At 56.4% G+C, this 25621-nt stretch overlaps 2 protein-coding genes and 1 long non-coding RNA gene across 3 annotated transcripts in view; all 3 read left to right on the top strand.

Moving 5' to 3' along the window:
• Positions 1–18592, top strand: LOC137486920 (proliferation-associated protein 2G4). Its single transcript, XM_068212516.1, has 13 exons — positions 1–140; positions 2726–2854; positions 3574–3679; positions 3913–3982; positions 5514–5606; positions 5871–5934; positions 8399–8477; positions 10251–10329; positions 10423–10556; positions 12784–12878; positions 15946–16073; positions 17112–17165; positions 17266–18592. The coding sequence occupies exons 1-13, from the start codon at positions 53–55 to the stop codon at positions 17329–17331; spliced, it is 1185 nt and encodes a 394-aa protein (XP_068068617.1). The 5' UTR covers positions 1–52; the 3' UTR covers positions 17332–18592.
• A 2109-nt stretch (positions 18593–20701) lies between these two features.
• On the top strand, positions 20702–23252 carry LOC137486928 (uncharacterized). Its single transcript, XR_011005817.1, has 3 exons — positions 20702–20858; positions 22929–22951; positions 23147–23252. It is a non-coding gene; the product is annotated as an uncharacterized lncRNA (long non-coding RNA).
• Positions 23253–23747: 495 nt separating this feature from the next.
• The window catches only part of LOC137487057 (receptor tyrosine-protein kinase erbB-3-like), a 22013-nt gene continuing 20139 nt past the window's right edge, over positions 23748–25621 (top strand). Inside the window, 2 exon segments of the mRNA XM_068212703.1 lie at positions 23748–23907; positions 25101–25616. Of these exon segments, the coding sequence (XP_068068804.1) occupies positions 23763–23907; positions 25101–25616 (661 nt within the window). The 5' untranslated portion in view covers positions 23748–23762.

Below are 25621 nucleotides of genomic sequence, written 5' to 3' on the forward strand. Positions count from 1 at the left end.
GGGGCTCGAGCAGGCCCGGGGGGGCTCCGGGGGGCTCGGCGGGGCTCCCACCATGTCGGGCGAGGAGGAGGCCACCGAGCTCACCATCGCCGAGGACCTGGTGGTGACCAAGTACAAGATGGGGGGGGACATCGCCAACCGTGAGTGCGGGCCGCGGCCGGGGGGGCGGCGGGGAGGGCGCGGGGGAAGCGCTGAGGGGGCAGCGGCCAGGCCTGAGCGCCGCCGCCGGCCGGAGGGACCCCCGCGCTGGGGCCCCGCTTGGGGCTGGGGCGCTCTGCTTGGGGCTGGGGGCGGCGTGGGGGGAGCGGGTTGGAACCCCTCCCCCGCCTTGTCCCGGGGTGACCCCTCCCCGGTGCGCGGGACCCACCCGGTCCCGGCGGGGCCCGGCCCCGCGCGGCCGCCGCCGCTGCCGGCACGTGGTACCGCGCCCCACGTGCACCGGCGGGGCCGGGCCTGCCGCCCCCCGCTGCCCCAAACCCCGCCGGTGCCGCTTTTGTTCGGGTGTGACCGACCCCCCCCCCCGCCCCACTCCGGTCCCGGTTGGCGGCGGGGACGGGAGCGGGGGGGCCTGGCTGGGTTGGGGGGTGGGGGCTGCTCCGGGGACGGGGTCTTGTGCTGGGAATGGGGTCCCGAACCGCTCTGGGGGTCCTGTCCTGGGAAGGGGGTCTGGTTCTGGGAACGGGGTGCCGAACCGGTCTGGGGGTGCTGCCCCGGGATTGAGGATCCGGTTCTGGGAGTGGGGCCCCGAAGTGATCTGGGGGCTCCTGTCCCGGGAACGGAGCTCCTGTCCCGGTCACGATGTGGATCCAGCCCCGGGAACGGGATTCTGTCCCGGGAACGGGGCTCCAGCCGCTGCCCCCACCCCCGGCAGGCTCCGCTCCCCTCCCGTTCCCGGTTATTTTTTGACCCCTTTCCCCGCCGTTGCCGGTGTCCCGGCTCCGGGAGCCGCCCGGACCGGTTCCGCGGGGCTCCCCGGTGTCCCACCCCGCTTCCTGCTGACTCCAGAACTTCTTTTGAACTGGTGCCGGTGTCCCGGGAGGCGGTTTGGGCGCGGGGATTCCCTTCGGGAAGGGAGGGAGGTCTCCTGGGCAGACTGGAAGTTTGGCCGCCTCCCTTCCCGGGGGGAAAGGCAGCTCCACGCAGGTTCAACTCCCCTGGGAAGAGCAAACACACACAAAAGCCCGGCAAAAAAAAAAAAACTTCCAGCTGTCGGTTTTTAGGGATAAAAAGTGCCTTAACTCCCTAAAAAACATCGGGAAGGAGAGAGGGATTCGAGGAATGTTCCTGTTCTTCTGATCCCTTGGAATGCTCCGAGGGTTTTTCCCCTTTATCTGTTTTTTTTTCTTTTTTTTTCTCGTTTGTTTTATTCCCCCCTCCATGTCCCGCCGGCTCTTATCAGGAATGTTATCCTTGCTTTGAAATATTCCCAGCTTTCCCATGGAAAAAGGGGGTGGCATTTGAAGTCCTTGCACAGGTGACAGTGCCACAGCACTCCCGAGGATTCCTTGGAATCCTGAGGAAGTTGGGACAGAGAGGGGAATGTGAGGGGACATTCCAGGATCCCAGACTATTTTGGGGTCCCATTCCAGGATCCCAGACTATTTTGGGGTCCCATTCCAGGATCCCAGACTATTTTGGGGTCCCATTCCAGGATTCCAGAATATTTTAGGGTCCCATTCCAGGATCCCAGACTATTTTGGGGTCCCATTCCAGGATCTCAGAATATTTTGGGGTCCCATTCCAGGATCCCAGACTATTTTGGGGTCCCATTCCAGGATTCCAGAATATTTTAGGGTCCTATTCCAGGATCCCAGACTATTTTGGGGTCCCATTCCAGGATCCCAGACTATTTTGGGGTCCCATTCCAGGATCCCAGACTATTTTGGGGTCCCATTCCAGGATCCCAGACTATTTTGGGGTCCCATTCCAGGATCCCAGACTATTTTGGGGTCCCATTCCAGGATTCCAGAATATTTTAGGGTCCCATTCCAGGATCCCAGACTATTTTGGGGTCCCATTCCAGGATCCCAGACTATTTTGGGGTCCCATTCCAGGATCCCAGACTATTTTGGGGTCCCATTCCAGGATCCCAGACTATTTTGGGGTCCCATTCCAGGATCCCAGACTATTTTGGGGTCCCATTCCAGGATCCCAGACTATTTTGGGGTCCCATTCCAGGATCCCAGACTATTTTGGGGTCCCATTCCAGGATTCCAGAATATTTTGGGAACCCATTCCAGGATTCCAGAATATTTTAGGGTCCCATTCCAGGATTCCAGAATATTTTGGGAACCCATTCCAGGATTCCAGAATATTTGGGGTCAGGGCTGTGGAGGAAGCTGGAAGAGGTCTGGGGCCACCTCTTTTCCCTAAGGCACGAGGCAGGCTGGAATTCCTGGTGGATTTTTTTGGGAGTGGAGCATTCCCCAAACTTCCTGGGGCATTGCCTGTGTCAGCACATGGATTCCTTGGAAAACAGGGACTCGTGGAGTGGCCTTTGATGTCTCCCAGTCATTCCCAAACCTGTTCCCAGAGCTCTGACTTCTCCTGGAGGAATTTGGGAGCGTGGCACTCCCTCTTCCCAAAACCATTCCCAAATAAAGGAATTCCAGCGGGATTTACGCCTTTCCCGTGGAGATCCGGGTCTGGAACCTCGAGAAAACAGTTGGAGGTGTTGGGTTTGGGGCTGTGGATCCATGGAGTGGATTTTTTTTGGGAATTCCAGGGGTGCTGCGTGCCGTGGTGGAGGCGGCGGCTCCCGGCGCGTCCGTGCTGTGCCTGTGCGAGAAGGGCGATGCCATGATCATGGAAGAGACCGGGAAAATCTTCAAGAAGGAAAAGGAAATGAAGAAAGGTGAGAGGTCTCGGTCCTGGGAATGAGGAATTCCCTGCTCTTCCCTGATTTTAACTCAAATCCTCCTCCCTGCTGCGCCTCAGCTTCCAGTTTTCATGGATCCATTGGAAAGGGTGACTCTGGAGGGTTTGGGACACTGGGATTTGTCACCAAATTCCCATCCTGAGGGTGCTGGAAGGAGGTTTAGTTGGGATAGCAGGAAGACATTCCTCTCTGGGAGGCCCTGGAATGGAATTCTCATCCCTGCAAGCATCCCGGGCCAGGTTGGAGCAGCCTGGGATGGGGGAAGGTGTCCCAGGAGGGTGGAATGGAGCTTTAAGGTCCCCAAATCCTAAAGCTGGAGGTGCTGGAAGGAAGTTTTAAGTTGGAATGTTGGGAAGAAATTGCTTTCTGGGAGGCCCTGGAATGGAATTCTCATCCCTGCAAGCATCCCGGGCCAGGTTGGAGCAGCCTGGGATGGGGGAAGGTGTCCCAGGAGGGTGGAATGGAGCTTTAAGGTCACCCCAATCCCAAAGTTGGAGGTGCTGGAATGAGATTTAAGTGGCATATTGGAAAGAAATTCCTCTCTGGGAGGTGCTGGAGTGGAATTCCCATCACAGGCCAGGCTGGACCAGTCTGGGATGGGGGAAGGTGTCCCAGGAGGGTGGAATGGAGCTTTAAGGACCCCTAAATCCCAAAGCATTCCTCCAATCCATGCTTTTTCCTGTTCCCTCTCCCAGGAATCGCCTTCCCCACGAGTATATCCGTAAATAACTGTGTGTGTCACTTCTCCCCGCTCAAGAGTGACCAGGATTACATCCTCAAGGACGGGGATTTGGTCAAAATGTGAGTGCCTGGATCCCATTCCATGGGAATTCCCCCTCCCTTCCCAAAATCCCAACATTATTCGGGTTGCAAGGACCTGTCAGACCACCCCACATTTTTACCACGGCGTTAATTCCTTGCTAATTAAAGCCTAATAATGAGCCTGGAGGGGCTCCTGGGGCACCATTCCGTGTGCTGGCGCCTCTGGGATACGCCTGGAATTCCCGGAATTCCCATTTCCCTCTGTGTTGCAGCGACCTGGGCGTGCACGTGGACGGCTTCATCGCCAACGTGGCGCACACCTTCGTGCTCGGCGCCTCCAAGGTGGGTTTGTCATCGGGGGGTGTCTCCTTGGGAATGGGGCAACCTCGGGGTGCCAGGGGCAACCGCCCCGGGGCCTCTGGATCTGCGGTGGCACCACCCTGGAACCTCTGGATCTGAGAGGGCACCAATCCTGAGGTGTCAAGATCTGAAGTGGCACCACCCTGGAACCTCTGGATCTGCGGTGGCACCACCCTGGAACCTCTGGATCTGAGAGGGCACCAATCCTGAGCTTCTGGATCCATGGTGGCACCACCCTGGAACCTCTGGATCTGAGGGGGCACCAATCCTGAGGTGTCAAGATCTGAGGTGGCACCACCCTGGAACCTCTGGATCCATGGTGGCACCACCCTGGAACCTCTGGATCTGAGGTGGCACCACCCTGGAACCTCTGGATCTGAGGTGGCACCACCCTGGAACCTCTGGATCCATGGTGGCACCACCCTGGAACCTCTGGATCCATGGTGGCACCACCCTGGAACCTCTGGATCTGAGAGGGCACCAATCCTGAGCCTCTGGATCCATGGTGGCACCACCTGGAGCCTCTGGATCTGAGGTGGCACCACCCTGGAACCTCTGGATCCATGGTGGCACCATCCTGAGATGTCAGCATCTGAGGTGGCACCAATCCTCTGGATCCAAGGTGACAGTGCCTTGGAGTGTCAGGATCCAAGGTGGCACCACCCTGGAGCCTCTGGATCCAAGGTGGCAGCACCCAGATCCTTGGCAAGGCAGTCCCCGCTTCCCACCTTTCCTCCTGGAATTCCACAGGATGAACATTCCCTACCCCAAATCCAATCCTTGCTTCCCCTTTTTCCTCCTGGAATTCCTCTGGATGAACATTTCCTATACCAAAACCAGTCCTTGCTTCCCAAATCCAGTCCCTGCTTCCCACTTTTCCTGCTGGAATTCCCAGGATGGACATTCCCTACCCCAAATCCCATCCCTGCTTCCTCTTTTTCCTGCTGGAATTCCCAGGATGAACATTTCCTATACCAAAACCAGTCCTTGCTTCCCAAATCCAGTCCCTGCTTCCCACTTTTCCTGCTGGAATTCCCAGGATGAACATTTCCTATCCCAAATCCCATCCCTGCTTCCTCTTTTTCCTGCTGGAATTCCCAGGATGAACATTTCCCATTCCCCACCCCAAAACCAATCCTTGCTTCCCGCTTTTCCCCTGGAATCTGGTCAGTCTGATACCTTGGGAATTCCTGCTGTGAATTCCTCAAGTTATCCCATCCTCTGGGAATAAATCCTGAGGAAAATCTGGGAAAATTAGGAAAAACTGGTTTGGAAATTGTTTTGCTCCAGTGGTTTTGGGGGAAAAGCCCAAAATTCCCCGTTGGAATTTTGCTGGACTCATCCCAATCCATACTGGGATGCCTGGACTGGGAATCCTCTGGAATTCTGTTGGAGGTGGTTGATCGGGGATTTTTCCACCTCCCAGCCAGATTCCAGGGATTGGAACAAATCCCAAACGTTGAATCCTGACTGCCAAACCCTGAGAAATCCCAAATTTTGCCGTTTTTCCCAGGAAAATCCCGTGTCCGGCCGCAAAGCCGACGTCATCAAGGCGGCTCACCTGTGTGCCGAGGCCGCCCTGCGCCTGGTGAAACCCGGGAATCAGGTGGGAATTTGGGGAATCAGGAGGGAATTTGGGGAATTTTTGGAATCACCACGGGGATTTTGGGACCCAACCTGTGGGATTTTGTGGGGAATCTGTGCGGAAAAAACGCTTTTTCCCTTTTTTTTTTTTTTTTTTTTGGAGGTGTGGAAGCAGATGCTGGTTGGAAAAGCTGTGGGGTTTTTCCCAAAATATTTGGGATTTAAGGAAAGCTCGGAGCAGGGATTTTTTTTGTCCATAAAATGTTTTTTGTTGTTGTTGTCCCAGAACACACAAGTGACAGAGGCCTGGAATAAAATCGCCCACGCGTTCCACTGCACACCCATCGAAGGTGAGGGAAAAGGGGATTGCAGGGGAAAAGGGATTCCAGGGAAGGAGGATCACGGGGAAAAGGGAATTCTAGGGAAGGGGGAATCACAGGGGAAGGGGATTCCAGGGGAAAAGGGAATTCCAGGGGAAAAGGGAATTCCAGGGAAAGGGATTCCAAGGGAAAAGGGGATTCCAGGGGAAAAGGGGATTCCAGGGGAAAAGGGAATTCCAAGGGAAAAGGGAATTCCAGGGGAAAAGGGAATTCCAGAGAAAGGGATTCCAGGGGAAAAGGGAATTCCAGGGGAAAAGGGGATTCCGGGGAAAGGGATTCCAGGGGAAAAGGGAATTCCAGGGAAAAATGGAATTTCAGGGGGAAAGGAGACTCCAGGGGAGAGGGATTCCCGGGGAAAAGGGGATTCCAGGAAAAAGGGATCATGGGGGGGAAAAAAAGGGGGTCACAGGGAAAAAAGGATCCTGGGGAAAAGGGATTCCAGGGAAAAGGGATCCCAGGATGGCTGGGAAGGCTCTGGGGTTGCTGGATTGGGATCCTGGAGCTCATCCCGTTCCTTTTTCCCCGTGGGCTCTCCCAGCTGTCCTGAAATCCCTGTTATTGGTTAAATTCCCTGGAATTCCGTGAATTCCCGCTGCCTCGGGAGTGGGCTGGGAATGTTGGGAATGCCGGGGGCTCTTCCCAGGATTGGCCTGGGAGTGAGGGGCGGGAAAAGGGGGGGAATCCCCCAAAACCCCCCTGGATCCTGCACGGCCCAGGGTGGGAATTCTGCCTGGGCTTGGCACGGGGGCTCCCAGTCCAACCCAGTCCAGCCCAGTCCAACCCAGTACATCCCAATCCAACCCAGTACATCCCAGTCCAACCCAGCACATCCCAGTCCAACCCAGTACATCCCAGTCCAACCCAGTACATCCCAGTCCAATCCAGTACATCCCAGTCCAACCCAGTCCAGCCCAGTCCAACCCAGTACATCCCAATCCAACCCAGTACATCCCAGTCCAACCCAGTACATCCCAGTCCAACCCAGTCCAGCCCAGTCCAACCCAGTACATCCCAATCCAACCCAGTACATCCCAGTCCAACCCAGTACATCCCAGTCCAACCCAGTACATCCCAATCCAACCCAGTACATCCCAGTCCAACCCACTGGTACACAGTCCCTAGAGCTCCAGTACAGCCCAGGCCATCCCAGTCACCCCAATCCATCCCAGTCACCCCAGTCCATTCCAGACCAGCCCAGTCCATCCCATTAACCCCAGTCCATCCCAGTAACCCAGTCTGTCCCAGTAACCCGAGTCTCCCGGACCATCCCAGTCCACCCCAGTAACCCCAGTCTGTCCCAGTCCATCCCAGGAATCCCAGTCTGTCCCAGACCATCCCAGTCCATCCCATTAATCCCAGACCATCCTAGTAACCCCAGTCTGTCCCAGTCCATCCCAGTAACCCCAGTCTGTCCCAGTCCATCCCAGTAACCCCAGTCTGTCCCAGTCCATCCCAGTAACCCCAGTCTGTCCCAGTCCATCCCGGTAACCCCAGTCTGTCCCAGTCCACCCCAGTAACCCCAGTCTGTCCCAGTCCATCCCAGGAATCCCAGTCTGTCCCAGACCATCCCAGTCCATCCCATTAATCCCAGTCCATCCCATTAACCCCAGACCATCCTAGTAACCCCAGTCTGTCCCAGTCCATCCCAGTAACCCCAGTCTGTCCCAGTCCACCCCAGTCTGTCCCAGTAACCCCAGTCTATCCCAGTCTGTCCCAGTAACCCCAGTCTGTCCCAGTCCATCCCAGTAACCCCAGTCTGTCCCAGTCCACCTCAGACCATCCCAGTAACCCCAGTCTATCCCAGTCTGTCCCAGTAACCCCAGTCTGTCCCAGTCCATCCCGGTAACCCCAGTCTGTCCCAGTCCACCCCAGGAATCCCAGTCTGTCCCAGTCCATCCCAGTAACCCCAGTCTATCCCAGTCTGTCCCAGTAACCCCAGTCTGTCCCAGTCCATCCCAGTAACCCCAGTCTGTCCCAGTCTGTCCCAGTAACCCCAGTCTGTCCCAGTCCATCCCAGTAACCCCAGTCTGTCCCAGTCCATCCCAGTAACCCCAGTCTGTCCCAGTCCACCCCAGTCTGTCCCAGTAACCCCAGTCTGTCCCAGTCCACCCCAGTAACCCCAGTCTGTCCCAGTCCATCCCAGTAACCCCAGTCTGTCCCAGTCTGTCCCAGTAACCCCAGTCTGTCCCAGTCCATCCCAGTAACCCCAGTCTGTCCCAGTCCATCCCAGTAACCCCAGTCTGTCCCAGTCCACCCCAGTCTGTCCCAGTAACCCCAGTCTGTCCCAGTCCACCCCAGTAACCCCAGTCTGTCCCAGTCTACCCCAGTAACCCCAGTCTGTCCCAGTCCATCCCGGTAACCCCAGTCTGTCCCAGTCCACCCCAGTAACCCCAGTCTGTCCCAGTCCACCCCAGTAAGCCCAGTCTGCCCACAGGGATGTTGTCGCACCAGCTGAAGCAGCACGTGATCGACGGGGAGAAAACCATCATCCAGAACCCCTCGGACCAGCAGAAGTGAGCGGCGGCAAAAACGGGGGGCAGGGGCAAAAAATTGGGGTGAAAATGGAGGGGTTGGGGTGAGAAATGAGATCAGGGTGAGAAATGGGGGGGCTTGGGGGGCAAAAATGGGGCTCAGGGTAAGAAATAGGGGGTCAGGGGCAAAAATTTGGGGTCGGGGTAAAAATTGGGGAGTCGGGGGCAAAAATGGGGCTCAGGGTGAGAAATGGGGGATCAGGGGCAAAAATTGGGGAGTCAAGGGCAAAAATGGGGCTTGGGGGGGGCAAAACCAGGGGTTAGGGTGAGAAATTGGGGGGGTCAGGGGCAAAAATTGGGGTGAAAATGGTGGGGTTGGGGTGAGTATTGAGATCAGGGTGAGAAATGGGTTTGGGGAGAAATGGGGGGTCAGGGGGAAAATGAGATCAGGGTGAAAAATGGGGTTCAGGGGCAAAAATTGGGAAAATGGGGGTGTTGGAGTGAGAAATGAGATCAGGGTGAGAAATGGGGGGTCAGGGGCAAAAGTGGGGGGGCTTGGGGGGCAAAAATGGGGCTCAGGGTGAGAAATGGGGGGTTCAAGGACAAAAATTTGGGGTCAGGGCTAAAAATTGGGGAGTCGGGGGCAAAAATGGGGCTTGGGGGGCAAAAATGGGGCTCAGGGTGAGAAATAGGGGGTCAGGGGCAAAAATTTGGGGTCGGGGTAAAAATTGGGGAGTCGGGGGCAAAAATGGGGCTTGGGGGGCAAAAATGGGGCTCAGGGTGAGAAATAGGGGGTCAGGGGCAAAAATTTGGGGTCAGGGGTAAAAATTGGGGAGTTGGGGGCAGAAATGGGGCTCAGGGTGAGAAATGGGGGATCAGGGGCAAAAATTGGGGGGAAAATGGGGGAGTTGGGGTGAGAAATGGGGTCAGGGGGAAATGGGGGATCAGGGTCAAAAATTTGGGAAAAAATTGGGGGCTAGGGGGAAGATGAGGGGGTTGGGATGAGGAATGAGATCAGGGTGAGAAATTGGGCCAGGAAAAAATGGGGGATCCGGGTGAGAAATGGGGGGGGTGGGATGAGAAGTTGGGGGTCAGGGGATAAAGAGGGGATTGAGGTGAAAAAATGGGGGTCAGTGTGAGAAATGGGGATGAGGGGAAAAATGGGGGGGGGGGCGGGGTGAGAAATGGGGTCAGGGGGCAAAAATTGGGGTCAGAGTGAGAAATGGGATCGGGGGAAAATGGGGAAGTCAGAGTGAGAAATTGGGGGTTAAGGTGAGAAATGGGGTTGGGATGAGAATTGGGGGGTCGGGGTGAGAAATGGGATCGGGGGAAAATGGGATCGGGGGAAAATGGGGGGTCAGGGGCAAAAATTGAGGGTTTGGGGGAAAATGTAGGGGTCAGGGGGAGAAATAGGGTCAGGGTGAGAAATGGGGAGTCAGGGGGAAAATGGGATTGGGGGAAAATGGGGGAGTCAGGAGTAAAAATTGAGGGTTTGGGGGAAAATGTAGGGGTCAGGGGGAGAAATGGGATCGGGGTGAGAAATGGGATCAGGGTGAGAAATGGGGAGTCAGGGAAAATGGGATCAGGAGGAAAAATGGGGGAGTCGGGATGAGAAATGGGGGCTCTTGGGAAGGAGGAGTTTCCAGGAATGTTTTGAGTTTCCAGGAATGCTTTGGATCTCCTGGAAGGTTTTGGGTTCCCTGGAAGTTTTCCCTGGAAGGTTGTGAATTTCCAGGAATGTTTCTGGGCTTCCTGGAAGCTTTTCCCTTCAGGAATTCCCAGATTTTCCTGCCTCCCCAACCCCTTTCCCCCCAGGAAGGACCACGAAAAAGCCGAATTCGAGGTGCACGAAGTCTACGCCGTCGACGTCCTCGTCAGCAGCGGCGAGGGAAAGGTCAGCCCATCCCTCATAAATCCCAGGAATTCCCAGCCTGGATGGCTCCAGCGGCTCCCCAGATTCTGGGAATTCCCTGGGAATGTTTTCCAGGCCAAGGACGCGGGGCAGAGAACCACGATTTACAAGCGGGACCCCTCCAAGCAGTACGGGCTGAAGATGAAAACCTCGCGCGCCTTCTTCAGCGAGGTGGAGCGGCGCTTCGACACCATGCCCTTCACCCTCCGGTAATCCCGGGAATTGTGCCCGGGATGGGGCTGGGATTCCACCTGGGATACCTGGACAGGGCTGGAATTCCACCTGGGATACCTGGATAGGGCTGGAATTCCATGTGGGATACCTGGATAGGGCTGGACAGGGCTGGGGTTCCACGTGGGATACCTGGATGGTGTGGAATTCCACGTGGGATACCTGGATAGGGCTGGAATTCCAGGGATTTGAGCTTTTGAGGTGGAGTGGTGCTTCGACACCATGCCCTTCACCCTCCGGTAATCCTGGGAATTCTGTCTGGGATAGGGCTGGGATTCCACCTGGGATTCCACCTGGGATACCTGGATGGGGCCGGAATTCCACCTGGGATACCTGGACAGGGCTGGGGTTCCACCTGGGATACCTGGATAGGGCCGGAATTCCACCTGGGATACCTGCATGGGGCTGGAATTCCAGGGATTTGAGCTTTCCTCAGTGAGGCGGAGCAGAGCTTTGACACCATGCCCTTCACCCTCCGGTAATCCCGGGAATTCTGTCTGGGATAGGGCTGGGATTCCACCTGGGATACCTGGATGGGGCCGGAATTCCACCTGGGATACCTGGATAGGGCTGGGGTTCCACCTGGGATACCTGGATAGGGCCGGGATTCCACCTGGGATACCTGCATGGGGCTGGAATTCCAGGGATTTGAGCTTTCCTCAGTGAGGTGGAGCGGTGCTTTGACACCATGCCCTTCACCCTCCGGTAATCCCGGGAATTCTGTCTGGGATAGGGCTGGGATTCCACCTGGGATACCTGGATGGGGCCGGAATTCCACCTGGGATACCTGGATATGGTTGGGATGCCACCTGGGATACCTGCATGGGGCTGGAATTCCAGGGATTTGAGCTTTCCTCAGTGAGGTGGAGCGGTGCTTCGACACCATGCCCTTCATCCTCCGGTAATCCCGGGAATTCTGTCTGGGATAGGGCTGGGATTCCACCTGGGATACCTGGATGGGGCCGGAATTCCACCTGGGATACCTGGATATGGTTGGGATGCCACCTGGGATACCTGCATGGGGCTGGTGTACCTGGATAGGGCTGGGATTCCACCTGGAATACCTGGACAGGGCTGGAATGGCAGGGATTGGAGCCTTTGCCCGGCAGGTGTGTGTAGGTGTTGGCGCACGATTGAGCTCAGGTGTGTCCAGCTGTGCTGCCAGGTGTGCCCCGGTGCTCTCAGGTGTGCTCCCAGGTGTGATCTCAGGTGTGCTCTCAGGTGCTCTCAGGTGTGCTCTCAGATGTGCCCAGGTGCTCTCAGATGTGCCCAGCTGCTCTCAGGTGTGCTCTCAGATGTGCCCAGGTGCACTCAGGTGTGCCCAGGTGTGCTCTCAGATGTGCCCAGGTGCACTCAGGTGTGCTCTCAGATGTGCCCAGGTGTGCACTCAGGTGTGCTCTCAGATGTGCCCAGGTGCTCTCAGATGTGCCCAGGTGTGCACTCAGGTGTGCTCTCAGATGTGCCCAGGTGCACTCAGATGTGCCCAGGTGTGCACTCAGGTGTGCTCTCAGATGTGCCCAGGTGCACTCAGGCGTGCCCAGGTGTGCTCTCAGGTGTGCTCTCAGATGTGCCCAGGTGCACTCAGGCGTGCCCAGGTGTGCTCTCAGGTGCTCTCAGGTGTGCTCCCAGGTGTGCTCCCAGGTGTGCCCAGATCCACTCAGGTCTGCCCAGGTGCTCTCAGATGTGCCCAGGTGCACACCTGGTGTGCTCTCAGATGTGCCCAGGTGTGCTCCCAGGTGCATTCAGGTGTGCTCTCAGATGTGCCCAGGTGTGCTCCCAGGTGCTCTCAGATGTGCCCAGGTGTGCTCCCAGGTGCTCTCAGGTGTGCTCCCAGGTGTGCTCTCAGGTGTGCTCTCAGATGTGCCCAGGTGCACTCAGGTGTGCTCTCAGGTGTGCTCTCAGGTGTGCTCTCAGGTGTGCTCTCAGGTGTGCTCCCAGGTGCTCTCAGATGTGCCCAGGTGTGCTCCCAGGTGCACTCAGGTGTGCTCCCAGGTGCTCTCAGATGTGCCCAGGTGTGCTCCCAGGTGCTCTCAGGTGTGCTCCCAGGTGCTCTCTCAGGTGTGCTCCCAGGTGCACTCAGGTGTGCTCAGGTGCTCTCAGGTGTGCTCTCAGATGTGCCCAGGTGCACTCAGGTGTGCTCCCAGGTGTGCTCCCAGGTGCTCTCAGGTGTGCTCCCAGGTGCACTCAGGTGCGGTGTCCCCTCAGGGCGCTGGAGGACGAGAAGAAGGCGCGCATGGGGGTGGTGGAGTGCGCCAAGCACGAGCTGCTGCAGCCCTTCAACGTCCTCTACGAGAAGGAAGGTGAGACCTGGGGGGACAGGTGGGGACACCTGGGGGAACAGGGGGGACAAGGAAAGGGACACGCGGGGACAGGGGGGACAGAGGGGAGGGGACAGGTGGGACCTGGGACAGGTGAGGGGACAGGGAAGGGACAGGTGAGGGGACAGGTGGGACCTGGGACAGGTGAGGGGACAGGGAAGGGACAGGTGAGGGGACAGGTGGGACCTGGGACAGGTGAGGGGACAGGTGGGACCTGGGGACAGGGAAGGGACAGGTGGGACCTGGGGACAGGGAAGGGACAGGTGAGGGACAGGTGAGGGGACAGGTGGGACCTGGGACAGGTGGGGCCTGGGACAGGTGAGGGGACAGGTGGGACCTGGGACAGGTGAGGGGACAGGTGGGACCTGGGGACAGGGAAGGGACAGGTGAGGGACAGGTGAGGGGACAGGTGGGACCTGGGACAGGTGAGGGGACAGGGAAGGGACAGGTGAGGGGACAGGTGGGACCTGGGACAGGTGAGGGGACAGGTGGGACCTGGGGACAGGGAAGGGACAGGTGGGACCTGGGGACAGGGAAGGGACAGGTGAGGGACAGGTGAGGGGACAGGTGGGACCTGGGACAGGTGGGGCCTGGGACAGGTGAGGGGACAGGTGGGACCTGGGACAGGTGAGGGGACAGGTGGGACCTGGGGACAGGGAAGGGACAGGTGAGGGACAGGTGAGGGGACAGGTGGGACCTGGGACAGGTGGGACCTGGGACAGGTGGGGCCTGGGACAGGTGAGGGGACAGGGAAGGGACAGGTGAGGGGACAGGTGGGACCTGGGGACAATGGGGGACGGATCCAGGTGAGTTTGGAGCTGCAGAGCAGGGATTGCAGGTCCTGGCTCTGGGAGGTGCAGCCCTACAGGTCCTAGCAGGGTTGACCTGTTGTCCCCGCAGGTCCTGGCAGGGCTGTAGCTCAAGGTTAACCCCTTTTATCCCCAGCTGCTCAGGGTCTGGGCAGGGCCGTAGCTCAGGGTCACCCCCAGGTCCTAGCAGGGCTGTAGCTCAAGGTTAACCCCTTTAGCCCCAGTTGCTCAGGGTCCTGGCAGGGCTGTAGCTCAGGGTCACCCCCAGGTCCTGGCAGGGCTGTAGCTCAAGGTTAACCCCTTTTATCCCCAGCTGCTCAGGGTCTGGGCAGGGCCGTAGCTCAGGGTCACCCCCAGGTCCTAGCAGGGCTGTAGCTCAAGGTTAACCCCTTTAGCCCCAGTTGCTCAGGGTCCTGGCAGGGCTGTAGCTCAGGGTCATTCCCAGGTCCTGGCAGGGCTGTAGCTCAGGTTGACCTCTTTATCCCCAGCTGCTCAGGGTTAGCTCACAGGTCCTGGCAGGGCTGTAGCTTAGGTTAACCCCTCTGTGCCCAGTTGCTCAGGGTCACCCCCAGGTCCTAGCAGGGCTGTAGCTCAAGGTTAACCCCTTTTATCCCCAGCTGCTCAGGGTCCTGGCAGGGCTGTAGCTCAGGGTCATTCCCAGGTCCTGGCAGGGCTGTAGCTCAGGGTATTCCCAGGTCCTGGCAGGGCTGTAGCTCAGGGTATTCCCAGGTCCTGGCAGGGCTGTAGCTCAGGTTAACCCCTCTGTCCCCAGTTGCTCAGGGTCACCCCCAGGTCCTGGCAGGGCTGTAGCTCAGAGTATTCCCAGGTCCTGGCAGGGCTGTAGCTCAGGGTCATTCCCAGATCCTGGCAGGGCTGTAGCTCAGAGTATTCCCAGGTCCTGGCAGGGCTGTAGCTCAGGGTCATTCCCAGGTCCTGGCAGGGCTGTAGCTCAGGGTCATTCCCAGGTCCTGGCAGGGCTGTAGCTCAAGGTTAACCCCTTTAGCCCCAGTTGCTCAGGGTCCTGGCAGGGCTGTAGCTCAGGGTCATTCCCAGGTCCTGGCAGGGCTGTAGCTCAGGTTGACCTCTTTATCCCCAGCTGCTCAGGGTTAGCTCACAGGTCCTGGCAGGGCTGTAGCTCAGGTTAACCCCTTTAGCCCCAGTTGCTCAGGGTCACCCCCAGGTCCTGGCAGGGCTGTAGCTCAGGGTATTCCCAGGTCCTGGCAGGGCTGTAGCTCAGAGTATTCCCAGGTCCTGGCAGGGCTGTAGCTCAGGTTAACCCCTCTGTGCCCAGTTTCTCAGGGTCACCCCCAGGTCCTGGCAGGGCAGTAGCTCAGAGTATTCCCAGGTCCTGGCAGGGCTGTAGCTCAGAGTATTCCCAGGTCCTGGCAGGGCTGTAGCTCAGGGTCATTCCCAGGTCCTGGCAGGGCTGTAGCTCAGGGTCACCCCCCAGGTCCTGGCAGGGCTGTAGCTCAGGGTATTCCCAGGTCCTGGCAGGGCTGTAGCTCAGAGTATTCCCAGGTCCTGGCAGGGCAGTAGCTCAGGGTATTCCCAGGTCCTGGCAGGGCTGTAGCTCAGGTTAACCCCTCTGTCCCCAGTAGCTCAGGGTATTCCCAGGTCCTGGCAGGGCTGTAGCTCAGGGTATTCCCAGGTCCTGGCAGGGCTGTAGCTCAGGGTCATTCCCAGATCCTGGCAGGGCTGTAGCTCAGGGTCATTCCCAGGTCCTGGCAGGGCTGTAGCTCAGGTTGACCTCTTTATCCCCAGCTGCTCAGGGTTAGCTCACAGGTCCTGGCAGGGCTGTAGCTTAGGTTAACCCCTCTGTCCCCAGTAGCTCAGGGTATTCCCAGGTCCTGGCAGGGCAGTAGCTCAGGTTAACCCCTCTGTCCCCAGTAGCTCAGGGTATTCCCAGGTCCTGGCAGGGCAGTAGCTCAGGTTAACCCCTCTGTGCCCAGTTGTTCAGGGTCACCCCCAGGTCCTGGCAGGGCAGTAGCTCAGGGTATTCCCAGGTCCTGGCAGGGCTGTAGCTCAGGTTAACCCCTCTGTCCCCAGTAGCTCAGGGTATTCCCAGGTCCTGGCAGGGCTGTAGCTCAGGGTATTCCCAGGTCCTGGCAGGGCACTAGCTCAGGTTAACCCCTCTGTGCCCAGTTGTTCAGGGTATTCCCAGGTCCTGGCAGGGCAGTAGCTCAGAGTATTCCCAGGTCCTGGCAGGGCTGTAGCTCAGGTTAACCCCTCTGTGCCCACAGGGGAGTTCGTGGCCCAGTTCAAGTTCACGGTGCTGCTGATGCCCAACGGCCCCATGAGGATCACGAGCGGCCCCTTCGAGCCCGAGCTCTACAAATCCGACCTGGAGGTGCAGGACGGGGAGCTCAAGGTTGGTTCATCGTTAATATTCATCATTAATCATGGCGATATGCAAATTAAGTATCCGTGTAAACGTAAAGTTAATTTGTTTCTGTTTCCCTATAAAATATTCATAGGAAAAATGAATATTTTATTAATACCTATTCGTACCTATTTAGTGGTTTTGTTACTTAGGTTGTTTTTTAATAGTTATGTTTTTGTTTATAATAGTTATATTATTTTAAAATTTTACCTATTTAGTGTTTTTATTAATTATATTGGTTTTAAATAGTTATATTTTCTTGGAAAATAAAATAGAAGGTGTGTTTATAATAGTTACTGTTATTAATAGATTAATTGCTAATCTATATGAAGTAATTTTTATATATATAATTAAAAATATTTATATATAACAAATATAAAATAGCAGTAAACATGCATAAATAAAATTTATAGAATAAAAAATTTAATAAATTTATACACTTACTAATATAAAGACATTAATTATATAGTCTGATGAATAGCCTGTATTAATTAGGTTATATATTTATATGAATAGATATATAAATGCAGATTATATAGTCTAATTAACATGTAAAGATAGAAGCAGTACATTTGTATCTGTGTATGACATGTTAATTTATATATTGTAGAGTAAAATAGTCACAATTTCATATTAATTGAATATTAATAACTGGAATAATAATGGAAATATTGATAATTAAAATGTGAGCAATTGAAGTATTGTTATTAAGCACTTAATATATAATATTTACTAATTGAAAGGTTGATAAATGGTTTTTTAAATTAAATTAATAGAGAATTAAATAATAAAATTATTATTTGTGAGTTATTTATTATTAGTTTATCACTAGCTTATTAATAAATTAAATATTAATTTAAAATAATAAATAAAAGCTAATTAATAAAGCAGCACCTCCCCAGGGTCACCTGTGCTTGCTCCCATGGAGGGGAGATGAAGGAAAGGGAACCAAAATGACCCAAATTCCCGTTATCCCAAAAACCACCAGGATCTTTTCCCCCCTCCTCACCCTTCCCTCCCTTCCAGGCCCTTCTACAAAGCTCCGCCAGCCGGAAGACCCAGAAAAAGAAGAAAAAGAAGGTAAAATTGGGCACTTTTTGTGTTGGGAATTCCCAGATCCGCAATCTCGGGGTGTTCCCATGGGAAAGACCCCGAAAAATCCCTGGATTTGTCCCCACAGGCTTCTAAAAATGCTGAAAACGCCACCACGGGGGAGACGGCGGAGGAGAACGAGGCCGGCGACTGAGAGCCCTTGGAGTTCTCAAATCGCCCCTTTTCTCCCCCAAAAAAAAAAAAAAACCCCAGAAAAACAAAATTCCATCTGGAAACAAAAGAATCTGGCACCGGTGTTGGTCCAGGCAGTCTGGAATTCCCACAGAATCCAAACAGCTCCCGTCGACTTTGCCAAGGAGGGAGGAATCTCTCGGCCACTTCAGACTTCAAAACGAAAAAAAAATAAAAAAAGAATGAAAACACCCCAGAAAGAGTAGAAAAAAAAAAAACCAAATTAATAAAAATTAGGTGTGAAAGTCGCTATTAAATCCTTAATATTCCCCATGTTTGGAGAGGTGAATCTGGAAAATCCAGGGAGAGGGAGCGGAGGGAGCTGCTGATTCCTTCCTCCTCCTCCTCCTCCTGCTGCCTTTTTTTTTTATTTGTTAATTTTCCCCTTTGGAAATTTTCACCAAAAAAAAAAAAACCCAAAAACCAAGTGATTCCACCCAGAAAAGTGCCCTGTGCGAGCAATCCGGGATTTTGTCTTTTCCACTCTTGGGATTGTACTTTAAAAATTGGGAAAGAAACCACATTTTAAGTTCCCCCCACCCACCAGGAGCCTTTTCTGCCTCTGCCTTGATTTATGGGATTTCAAAAAAATCGCTATTTTTTAACACAAACTGGTTTTTAAAATGATCCAAACCTTCGGGAAGCTGCCGACATTCCGGCCTTGCGGAGCTGAATTCCCTAAAATCCCGGGTTTGGGTGTTTTTTATCCTTCCCAATATCCCCGGGAGCACATTCCACCTTTTCCCGTGAGCCGGAGGATAATTTTTTTTTTTTCACTTTTTCCCTCAGGATTCTTTGCTAATTTTGGGGGGAAAAACAACAACAACAACAAAAAAAAAAAATCCCACCAGAATTCCTCAGGGGAGAGGTGAGGGAAGCGCTGATCCGGGATAGGCCCGAGCCAAGGGGTATCGCTCTTTTATAGTCAATTTTTTACAAAAAAAACACATAAAAACGAGAAAAAAAAGCCGATTAAACGCCGTCAGTTGAATGTTTGAGGTTTTTTTTTTCTTTGCCGATACCCCTGGTTCCTTTTTCCCCCCACCCCGACCTTCAATTTTTTGGGAATTCTGATTCCCGCCTTACCCAACATTCCCGGGCGTTCTCCATAGGCCGCGGTGCTTCCTCGTCGAAATCCGAATTTTCCACCCCGAAAAAACACAAAAAAAACTCCACACGTGCAAATGTTACCAAAGTCAAATAAAAGAGAATAAACGATGCGATATTGGATTTTATTCCGGGTTTTTATCTCCGTCTTTCTCTGGGGATTTGGGATTGTGGAACCCGCCTGGGCCTGACTGGGTTTGGGGTTGGAAATGGGATTTTTCTGGGGAAAAGTCTCATTTTTGAGGGAAAAACGCTGATTTTTGAAGGGAAAACGCTGATTTTTGAGGAGAAGATGCTCATTTTTGAGGAGAAGATGCTCATTTTTCAGGGAAAATAGTAATTTTTGAGGGAAAAACACTAATTTTTGAGGGAAAAAACCCTAATTTTTGAGGGAAAACCACTATTTTTTGAGGGGAAAACCCTAACTGCTGAGGCGAAAATGCTCATTTTTGAGGGAAAAATATTAATGAGAGGAAAAGTCTCATTTGTGAGGGGAAAATGCTCATTTTTTGAAGGAAAAATACCGATTTTTGTGGGGAAAATTCTCATTTTTGAGGGAAAAATGCTGATTTTTGAAGGGAAAACGCTCATTTTGGAGAAGATGCTCATTTTTCAGGGGAAATAGTAATTTTTGAGGGAAAACCACTGTTTTTTGAGGGGAAAACCCTAATTTCTGAGGCGAAAATGCTCATTTTTGAGGGAAAAATATTAATGAGAGGAAAAGACTCATTTGTGAGGGAAAAATGCTCATTTTTTGAAGGAAAAATACAGATTTTTGTGGGGAAAAATCTCATTTTTGAGAGAAAATGCTCATTTTCGAGGGGGAAAATGGTCGTTTATGAGGGGGAAATGCTCATTTTTGAGGGAAAAATCTTTTTTGAAGGAAAAATACTAATTTTTGAGGGGGAAAACTCGCTTTGAAAGGAAAAAATATATCTATTCAAGGGGAAACACTCATTTTTGAGGAGAAAATATTCATTTTTGAGGGGAAAATACAGATTTTTGAGGGGAAGTGCCCGTTTGTGAGGTGAAAATGCTCATTTTTGAAGGAAAATCTTTTTTGAAGGAAAAATAATAATTTTTGAGAGGAAATTGCTCATTTTTGAGGGGAAAAACTTGCTTTGAAGGGAAAAATAAATCAATTTGACAGAAAATGTTCATTTTTGAGGCGAAAATACTCATTTTTGAGGGGAAAAAAGCTCTTTTTTGAAGGAAAAATATTAATTTTTGAGGGGAAAATGCTCATTTTTGAGGGAAAAACTCACTTTGAAAGGGAAAAATAAATTAATTTGAGGGAAAACACTCATTTTTAAGGGGAAAACCCCCCCCCACTTCTAAGGGAAAACCCTCATTTTAAGGAAAATCCCCTCGTTTTAATGTAAAAAATCTGATTTTGAGGGGAAAACTCCCTCACTTTGAAGAGAAAAAAATGGATTTTGAGGGGGAAATGTAAAATTGATGGGGAGAGCTCATTTTGAGGGGAAAACCCCCTCATTTTGAAGAGAAAAAAAAATCTACATTTTGAGGTAGAAATATTCCTCATTTTAAGGGAAAAAGCCCTCATTTTGAGGGGAAAAGCCCCTTTTTGAGGAAAAAACCTTATTTTGAAGGGAAAAAACAAATTTTGAGGGGAAAACCCCCACATTTTGAGGGAAAATAAATGTTGAGGGTAAAAACTCGTTTTGAGGTAAACTCCCCACATTTTGCAGGAGTAAAAAAATCTCATTGTGAGGGGAAAAAAAAAACTCTTTTTAAGGGAAAAAAATCCAAACTTTAGGCTTTTAAATCAGTATTCCGCCTGGAGACAGGAGCCAAAGCTCTCCCAGTCCTCAGCAAGGATTTAAAAACTGACGAGACTCGCCGGAGGTTTATTTAATTTTCTATTTTGTATCTTTCATGCTAGAATATAAAAATATTTTATATTTTTACTTGTAAGAGAAGTCTCCGGAGGGTCTTGGGGATGCAACAACAATCCCGTTAAAGCCTTGCGTAAGCGGAAATTGCCGGGGAAAAAATTTTTTTATTATTATTATTTTTTATTTTTATTTATTATTTTTATTGGTTTTTATTCCAAATAAACTGGAGGTGGGGAGGGACCGAACCCCGCGGCGGCGCAAAATGGCGGCCGGCCGCCGGACTACAACTCCCATGATGCTCAAGGAGCGAGGAACTACACTTCCCGTCGTGCCTCTTGCAGTGGTGGGCGTGGCCTGAGCGCTTCCCTATAAATAGGCCCCACCGGAGGGCGCGCGCCCCTCTCGACTGCCGCCATCTTGGTGCCTTCACCGGCCGCCGCCTCCATCCGCCGCCATCCGCCTCCATCCGCCGCCCCCCGCCCGCCGGGACTGAGCGGGGCTCCGCCGAACCGCCATGAGGGCTAAGGTGAGCGGCGGGGGGCGGCGCGGGCGCTTCCGATGGCGCCTCAGTAATGGCCGGGCCTGGATGGGGGGGGGGGGGCCTGGAGGAGCCTCCGAGGTGGGGAGGGGGGGTCCTGGTGAGGGGAACCGGGGAACGAGAGGGGGTCCCGAGGTTAGAGAACAGCGGGTTCCGGTGAGGGGGAACGGGAGGGGATCCCTGGGTTAGAGAACGGGGGGTCCTGGTGAGGGGAACCGGGGAACGAGAGGGGGTCCCGAGGTTAGAGAACGGGGGGTTCCGGTGTGGGGAACCGGGGAACGAGAGGGGATCCCTGGGTTAGAGAACGGGGGGTCCTGGTGAGGGGAACCGGGGAACGAGAGGGGATCCCTGGGTTAGAGAACGGGGGGTTCCGGTGAGGGAGAACGGGAGGGGATCCCTGGGTTAGAGAACGGGGGGTTCCGGTGAGGGCAACCGGGGAACGAGAGGGGATCCCTGGGTTAGAGAACGGAGGGGTCCGGTGAGGGGAACCGGGGAACGAGAGGGGGTCCCGAGGTTAGAGAACGGGGGGTCCTCGTGACGGGGAACGAGAGGGGGTCCCGGGGTTAGAGAACGGGGGTTCCGGTGAGGGGAACCGGGGAACGAGAGGGGATCCCTGGGTTAGAGAACGGGGTGTTCCGGTGAGGGAGAACGGGAGGGGATCCCTGGGTTAGAGAACGGAGGGATCCTGGTGAGGGGAACCCGGGGAACGAGAGGGGGTCCCGGGGTTAGAGAACGGGGGGTTCCGGCGAGGGGAACCGGGGAACGAGAGGGGGTCCCTGGGTTAGAGAACGGGGGGTTCCGGTGACGATGAACGAGAGGGGGTCCCGGGGTTAGAGAACGGAGGGGTCCGGTGAGGGGAACCGGGGAACGAGAGGGGGTCCCGGGGTTAGAGAACGGGGGGTCCCCGTGAGGGGCTGGGTGGTTCCTGGGGGTGTCCTTGCTGGGAGGAGTGTGGGGGAAACTGGGAGTACTGGGAAAGAGAAGCCAGTGTGGGACTGGGGGACCTGGAGGCACCGGGGGAGCTGAACCAGTCTGGGACTGGGGCAGTGAGAGACAAACCAGTCTGGGACTGGGAGAAGAACCAAACCCATGTGGTACTGAGAGAGCCAAGTCCACACTGGGACTGGGGGCACTGGGAGAGAAACCAGTGTGGGACTGGGGGCACTGGGAGAGAAACCAGTGTGGGACTGGGGGCACTGGGAGCCAAACCAGTGTGGGACTGGGGGCACTGGGAGAGAAACCAGTGTGGGACTGGGGGCACTGGGAGAGAAACCAGTGTGGGACTGGGGGCACTGGGAGAGAAACCAGTGTGGGACTGGGGGCACTGGGAGAGCCAAACCAGTGTGGGACTGGGGGCACTGGGAGAGCCAAACCAGTATGATACCGGGGTTACTGGGGAGCCAAACCATTGTGGGACTGGGGGCACTGGGAGAGCAAAACCAGTGTGGGACTGGGGGCACTGGGAGAGAAACCAGTGTGAGATTGGGTGCACTGGGAGAGCAAAACCAGTATGATACCGGGGTTACTGGGGAGCCAAACCAGTGTGGGACTGGGGGCACTGGGAGAGAGAAATCAGTGTGGGACTGGGGGCACTGGGAAAACCAAACTGGTGTGGGACTGGGGCCACGGAGGGAAATAAACCAGTACGGGACTGGGTGAACTGGTGGCACTGAAGGAAATAAACCAGTGTGGGACTGGGGACACTGGTGGGGACTGGGATAGTGAAAACAGTGTGGGACTGGGAGCACTGGGGGGCACTGGGAGCACAGGTGGGCACTGGTTGTACTGGGAGCACTGGTGGGGACTGGTGGGCACTGGGAGCACAGCTGGGTACTGGGAGCACTGGTTGTACTGGGAATATTGGGAGCACTGGTGGGCACTGGGAGCACTGGTGGGCACTGGTTGTACTGGGAGCACTGGGGGGCACTGGGGGCACAGGTGGGCACTGGGAGCACTGGTTGTACTGGGAATATTGGGAGCACTGGTGGGCACTGGTTGTACTGGGGGCACTGGGAGCACTGGGATCTGACCCCGCCGCTCTCCCTCTCTCTCCCGCAGTGGCGCAAGAAGCGAATGCGCAGGTACGTGAGTGAGTGAGAGAGACCCCCGGGGCTCGGGCCGGCCCCGCCGCACCGGGAGGGGCCGCGGGGGCTCCCGGTGCCCTCCCGGCCCGCGGCGTTCCCGGTGCCCTCCATTCCCGGGGGTTTCGGGGCGTTCCCGGTGCCCTCCCGGCCCGGGGCTTCCGAGGGGTGACGCCGCCGCCGCTCTGTCCCCAGGCTGAAGCGCAAGAGGAGGAAGATGAGGCAGAGGTCCAAGTAACCGCCCCCAGCGGGGACACGGCCCGGTGACGCCCCCCGGTGCTGGCCCGGTGCCGCGGGGCGGTCCCGTTCTTTGCTTTGCGGCGGCCGCCGTGCCGTGAATAAAAGTTGGTTGTTGCTAACACGGTGTGGGGGCTCTGCCGGTAACGGGGGAGGGGGCTCTGGGGGCGGGGCACCAGCGCGGAGGTCCCGCCGGTAACGGGGCTGGGGGGCGAAACTGGGAATCCCCCGGTAACGGGGCTGGGACCGGGAGGATTTCTAGGAACAGGAGACGGTCAGAACCGGGGGGTTCTCTTCAGTGAGGCTGGGGAGGGGTACCGGGAATCGTCCGGTAACGGGGCAGATGGGTGGGACCGGGGGTGGGAATTCTCTGGTAACGGGGCAGGTGAGCGGGACGAGGGCGGTGGTTCCTCCGATAACGGGACGCGTGGGCTGGAGCGGGGTGAGAAATCCCCCGGTAACGGTGCCGCGGGCAGAGAGCGGGCTCAGTCCGAGCCAACCGGCCCCGGGATGTTCCGGGATCGCCCACGCGGAGCCCGGCGCGACGGCGGCTCCCGCCGATGACGTCACGGTGATGCAGTTCCGGCGCGCCGCGCGCTCCCGGCGCCGTGCGGATCCTTCCGGGCCGCCCCGGAAGCGGCGCCGAGCGGGTCCCGCCCGCCGCCGGCACCGGCCGCGCGTTGGTGGCGCCGGAGGCCCCGCGGGGAGGCCGCGAGCCGGTGAGTGCGGGGCCGGGCCGCGCCGCCCCGGGGGAGGCCGCGCTCCGTCAGCCCCGCCGGTGGCGGAGCGGCTCCGTGCCCGTCCCGGGGCGGCCGCGGGGCCGTCACGGGGCGCGGGTAACGCAGCGCGGAGCTCGTGGAGCGGCCGCAGGGGAGGCGCCGGGGTTCCCCCCGCGGTTCGGCGGCGCCGGCGGGCACCGGGGCTGGCGGGGGCTCCCCGGCCGTGCTGCCCCGGCACCGGCACCGCCGCGGCGCCGGGACCCCGCGGCGGGTGTTCCCCCGGGCCGGGGTCGCTCCCGTCCCTCCCTCCGTGCCCGGGGCGGGTGTTCCCCCCTCCGTCCGCCCTCGGTACCGGGGGCGCTCCGGGTCCGTCCCTCTCCCCGTGCCCGGTGCCCCGGGGTCGGTGTTTTCTCCTCCCTACCGCTACCGGCGTCTGTCCCAGTCCCTGCCTCATTGCCCCGTGCCCCGGGGGGGCCGTTTCTGCCCTTCCCACCGGTACCGGGGCACTCCCGGTCCCTCCCTCGGTGCCCGGGGCTGGGTGAATCCCTCTCCCCCCGGCCCGGGGTCACCCCATCCCTCCTGCCCTCCTCCTCCTCCGGTCCTGGCATCACTCCCGGTCCCTCCCTCGGTGCCCGGTGCCCCGGGCTGGGTGTAGAGCCCTTCCCCATCAGCACCTGGCTCACTCCCGGTCCCTTCTCGCCCCGTCCCTCCCTCCCGGTGCCCCGGGATGTGACTTCCCCCATTCCCTGTCCTCCATTCCCGCTCACTTCCCTCCCTCACCCCGTTCTTCCCTCCTCCTCCGGTGACCTCTCCCGGTTCCCACATTCCCGGTGCCCCTCCCTCCCTTCTCCGGTGACCCCTCTCGGGGTGGGAGTCCCCCCATTCCCGGTGCCCCCTCCCCCACCCTGTCCCTCCCTCCTCTCCCGGTGCCCCGGGTGGGATTTCCCTCATTCCCAGTGCTCCTCCCTCACCCTGTCCCTCCCTCCCCACCCGCCGGTGACCCCTCCCGGTGCCCCGGCGTGGGAGTCCCCCCGTTCCTGCTCTTTCCTTCCCTCCCTCACCCCGTCCCTCCCTCCTCCGGTGACCCCTCCTGGCTGGGACCCCTCCCGGTACCCTGGGGTGGGATTTCTCCCATTCCCTGTCCCCCATTCCCGCTCTGTCCCTCCCTCACCCCGTCCCTCCCTCCCCGCCAGCCGCCGCCCCTCCCTCGAAGATGCCGGACCGCGACGGCCGCGACGGCTACGCCAACAACGGCGGCAGCGGGGACGAGGCGGGCGCCGGCGCCGACGACATCTGCCGCGACTTCCTCCGCAACGTCTGCAAGCGCGGCAAGCGCTGCCGCTTCCGGCACCCCGACATCTCCGAGGTGACCAACCTGGGCGTGCGCAAGAACGAGTTCATCTTCTGCCACGACTTCCAGAACAAGGAGTGCGTGCGCCTCAACTGCCGCTTCATCCACGGCACCAAGGAGGACGAGGACTGCTACAAGAAGACGGGCGAGCTGCCGCCGCGCCTGCGCCAGAAAGTGGCCGCCGGGCTGGGGCTGTCGCCCGCCGACCTCCCCAACAGCAAGGAGGAGGTGCCCATCTGCCGGGACTTCCTCAAGGGCGACTGCCAGCGCGGCGCCAAGTGCAAGTTCCAGCACCTGCAGCGGGACTACGAGTACGAGGCGCGGGGCCGCGAGCAGGGGCTGGGCCCCGGCGGGCGCCGCTAC

Source organism: Anomalospiza imberbis, chromosome 22, assembly GCF_031753505.1.
Source record: "Anomalospiza imberbis isolate Cuckoo-Finch-1a 21T00152 chromosome 22, ASM3175350v1, whole genome shotgun sequence".
Classification (NCBI taxonomy): domain Eukaryota; kingdom Metazoa; phylum Chordata; class Aves; order Passeriformes; family Viduidae; genus Anomalospiza; species Anomalospiza imberbis.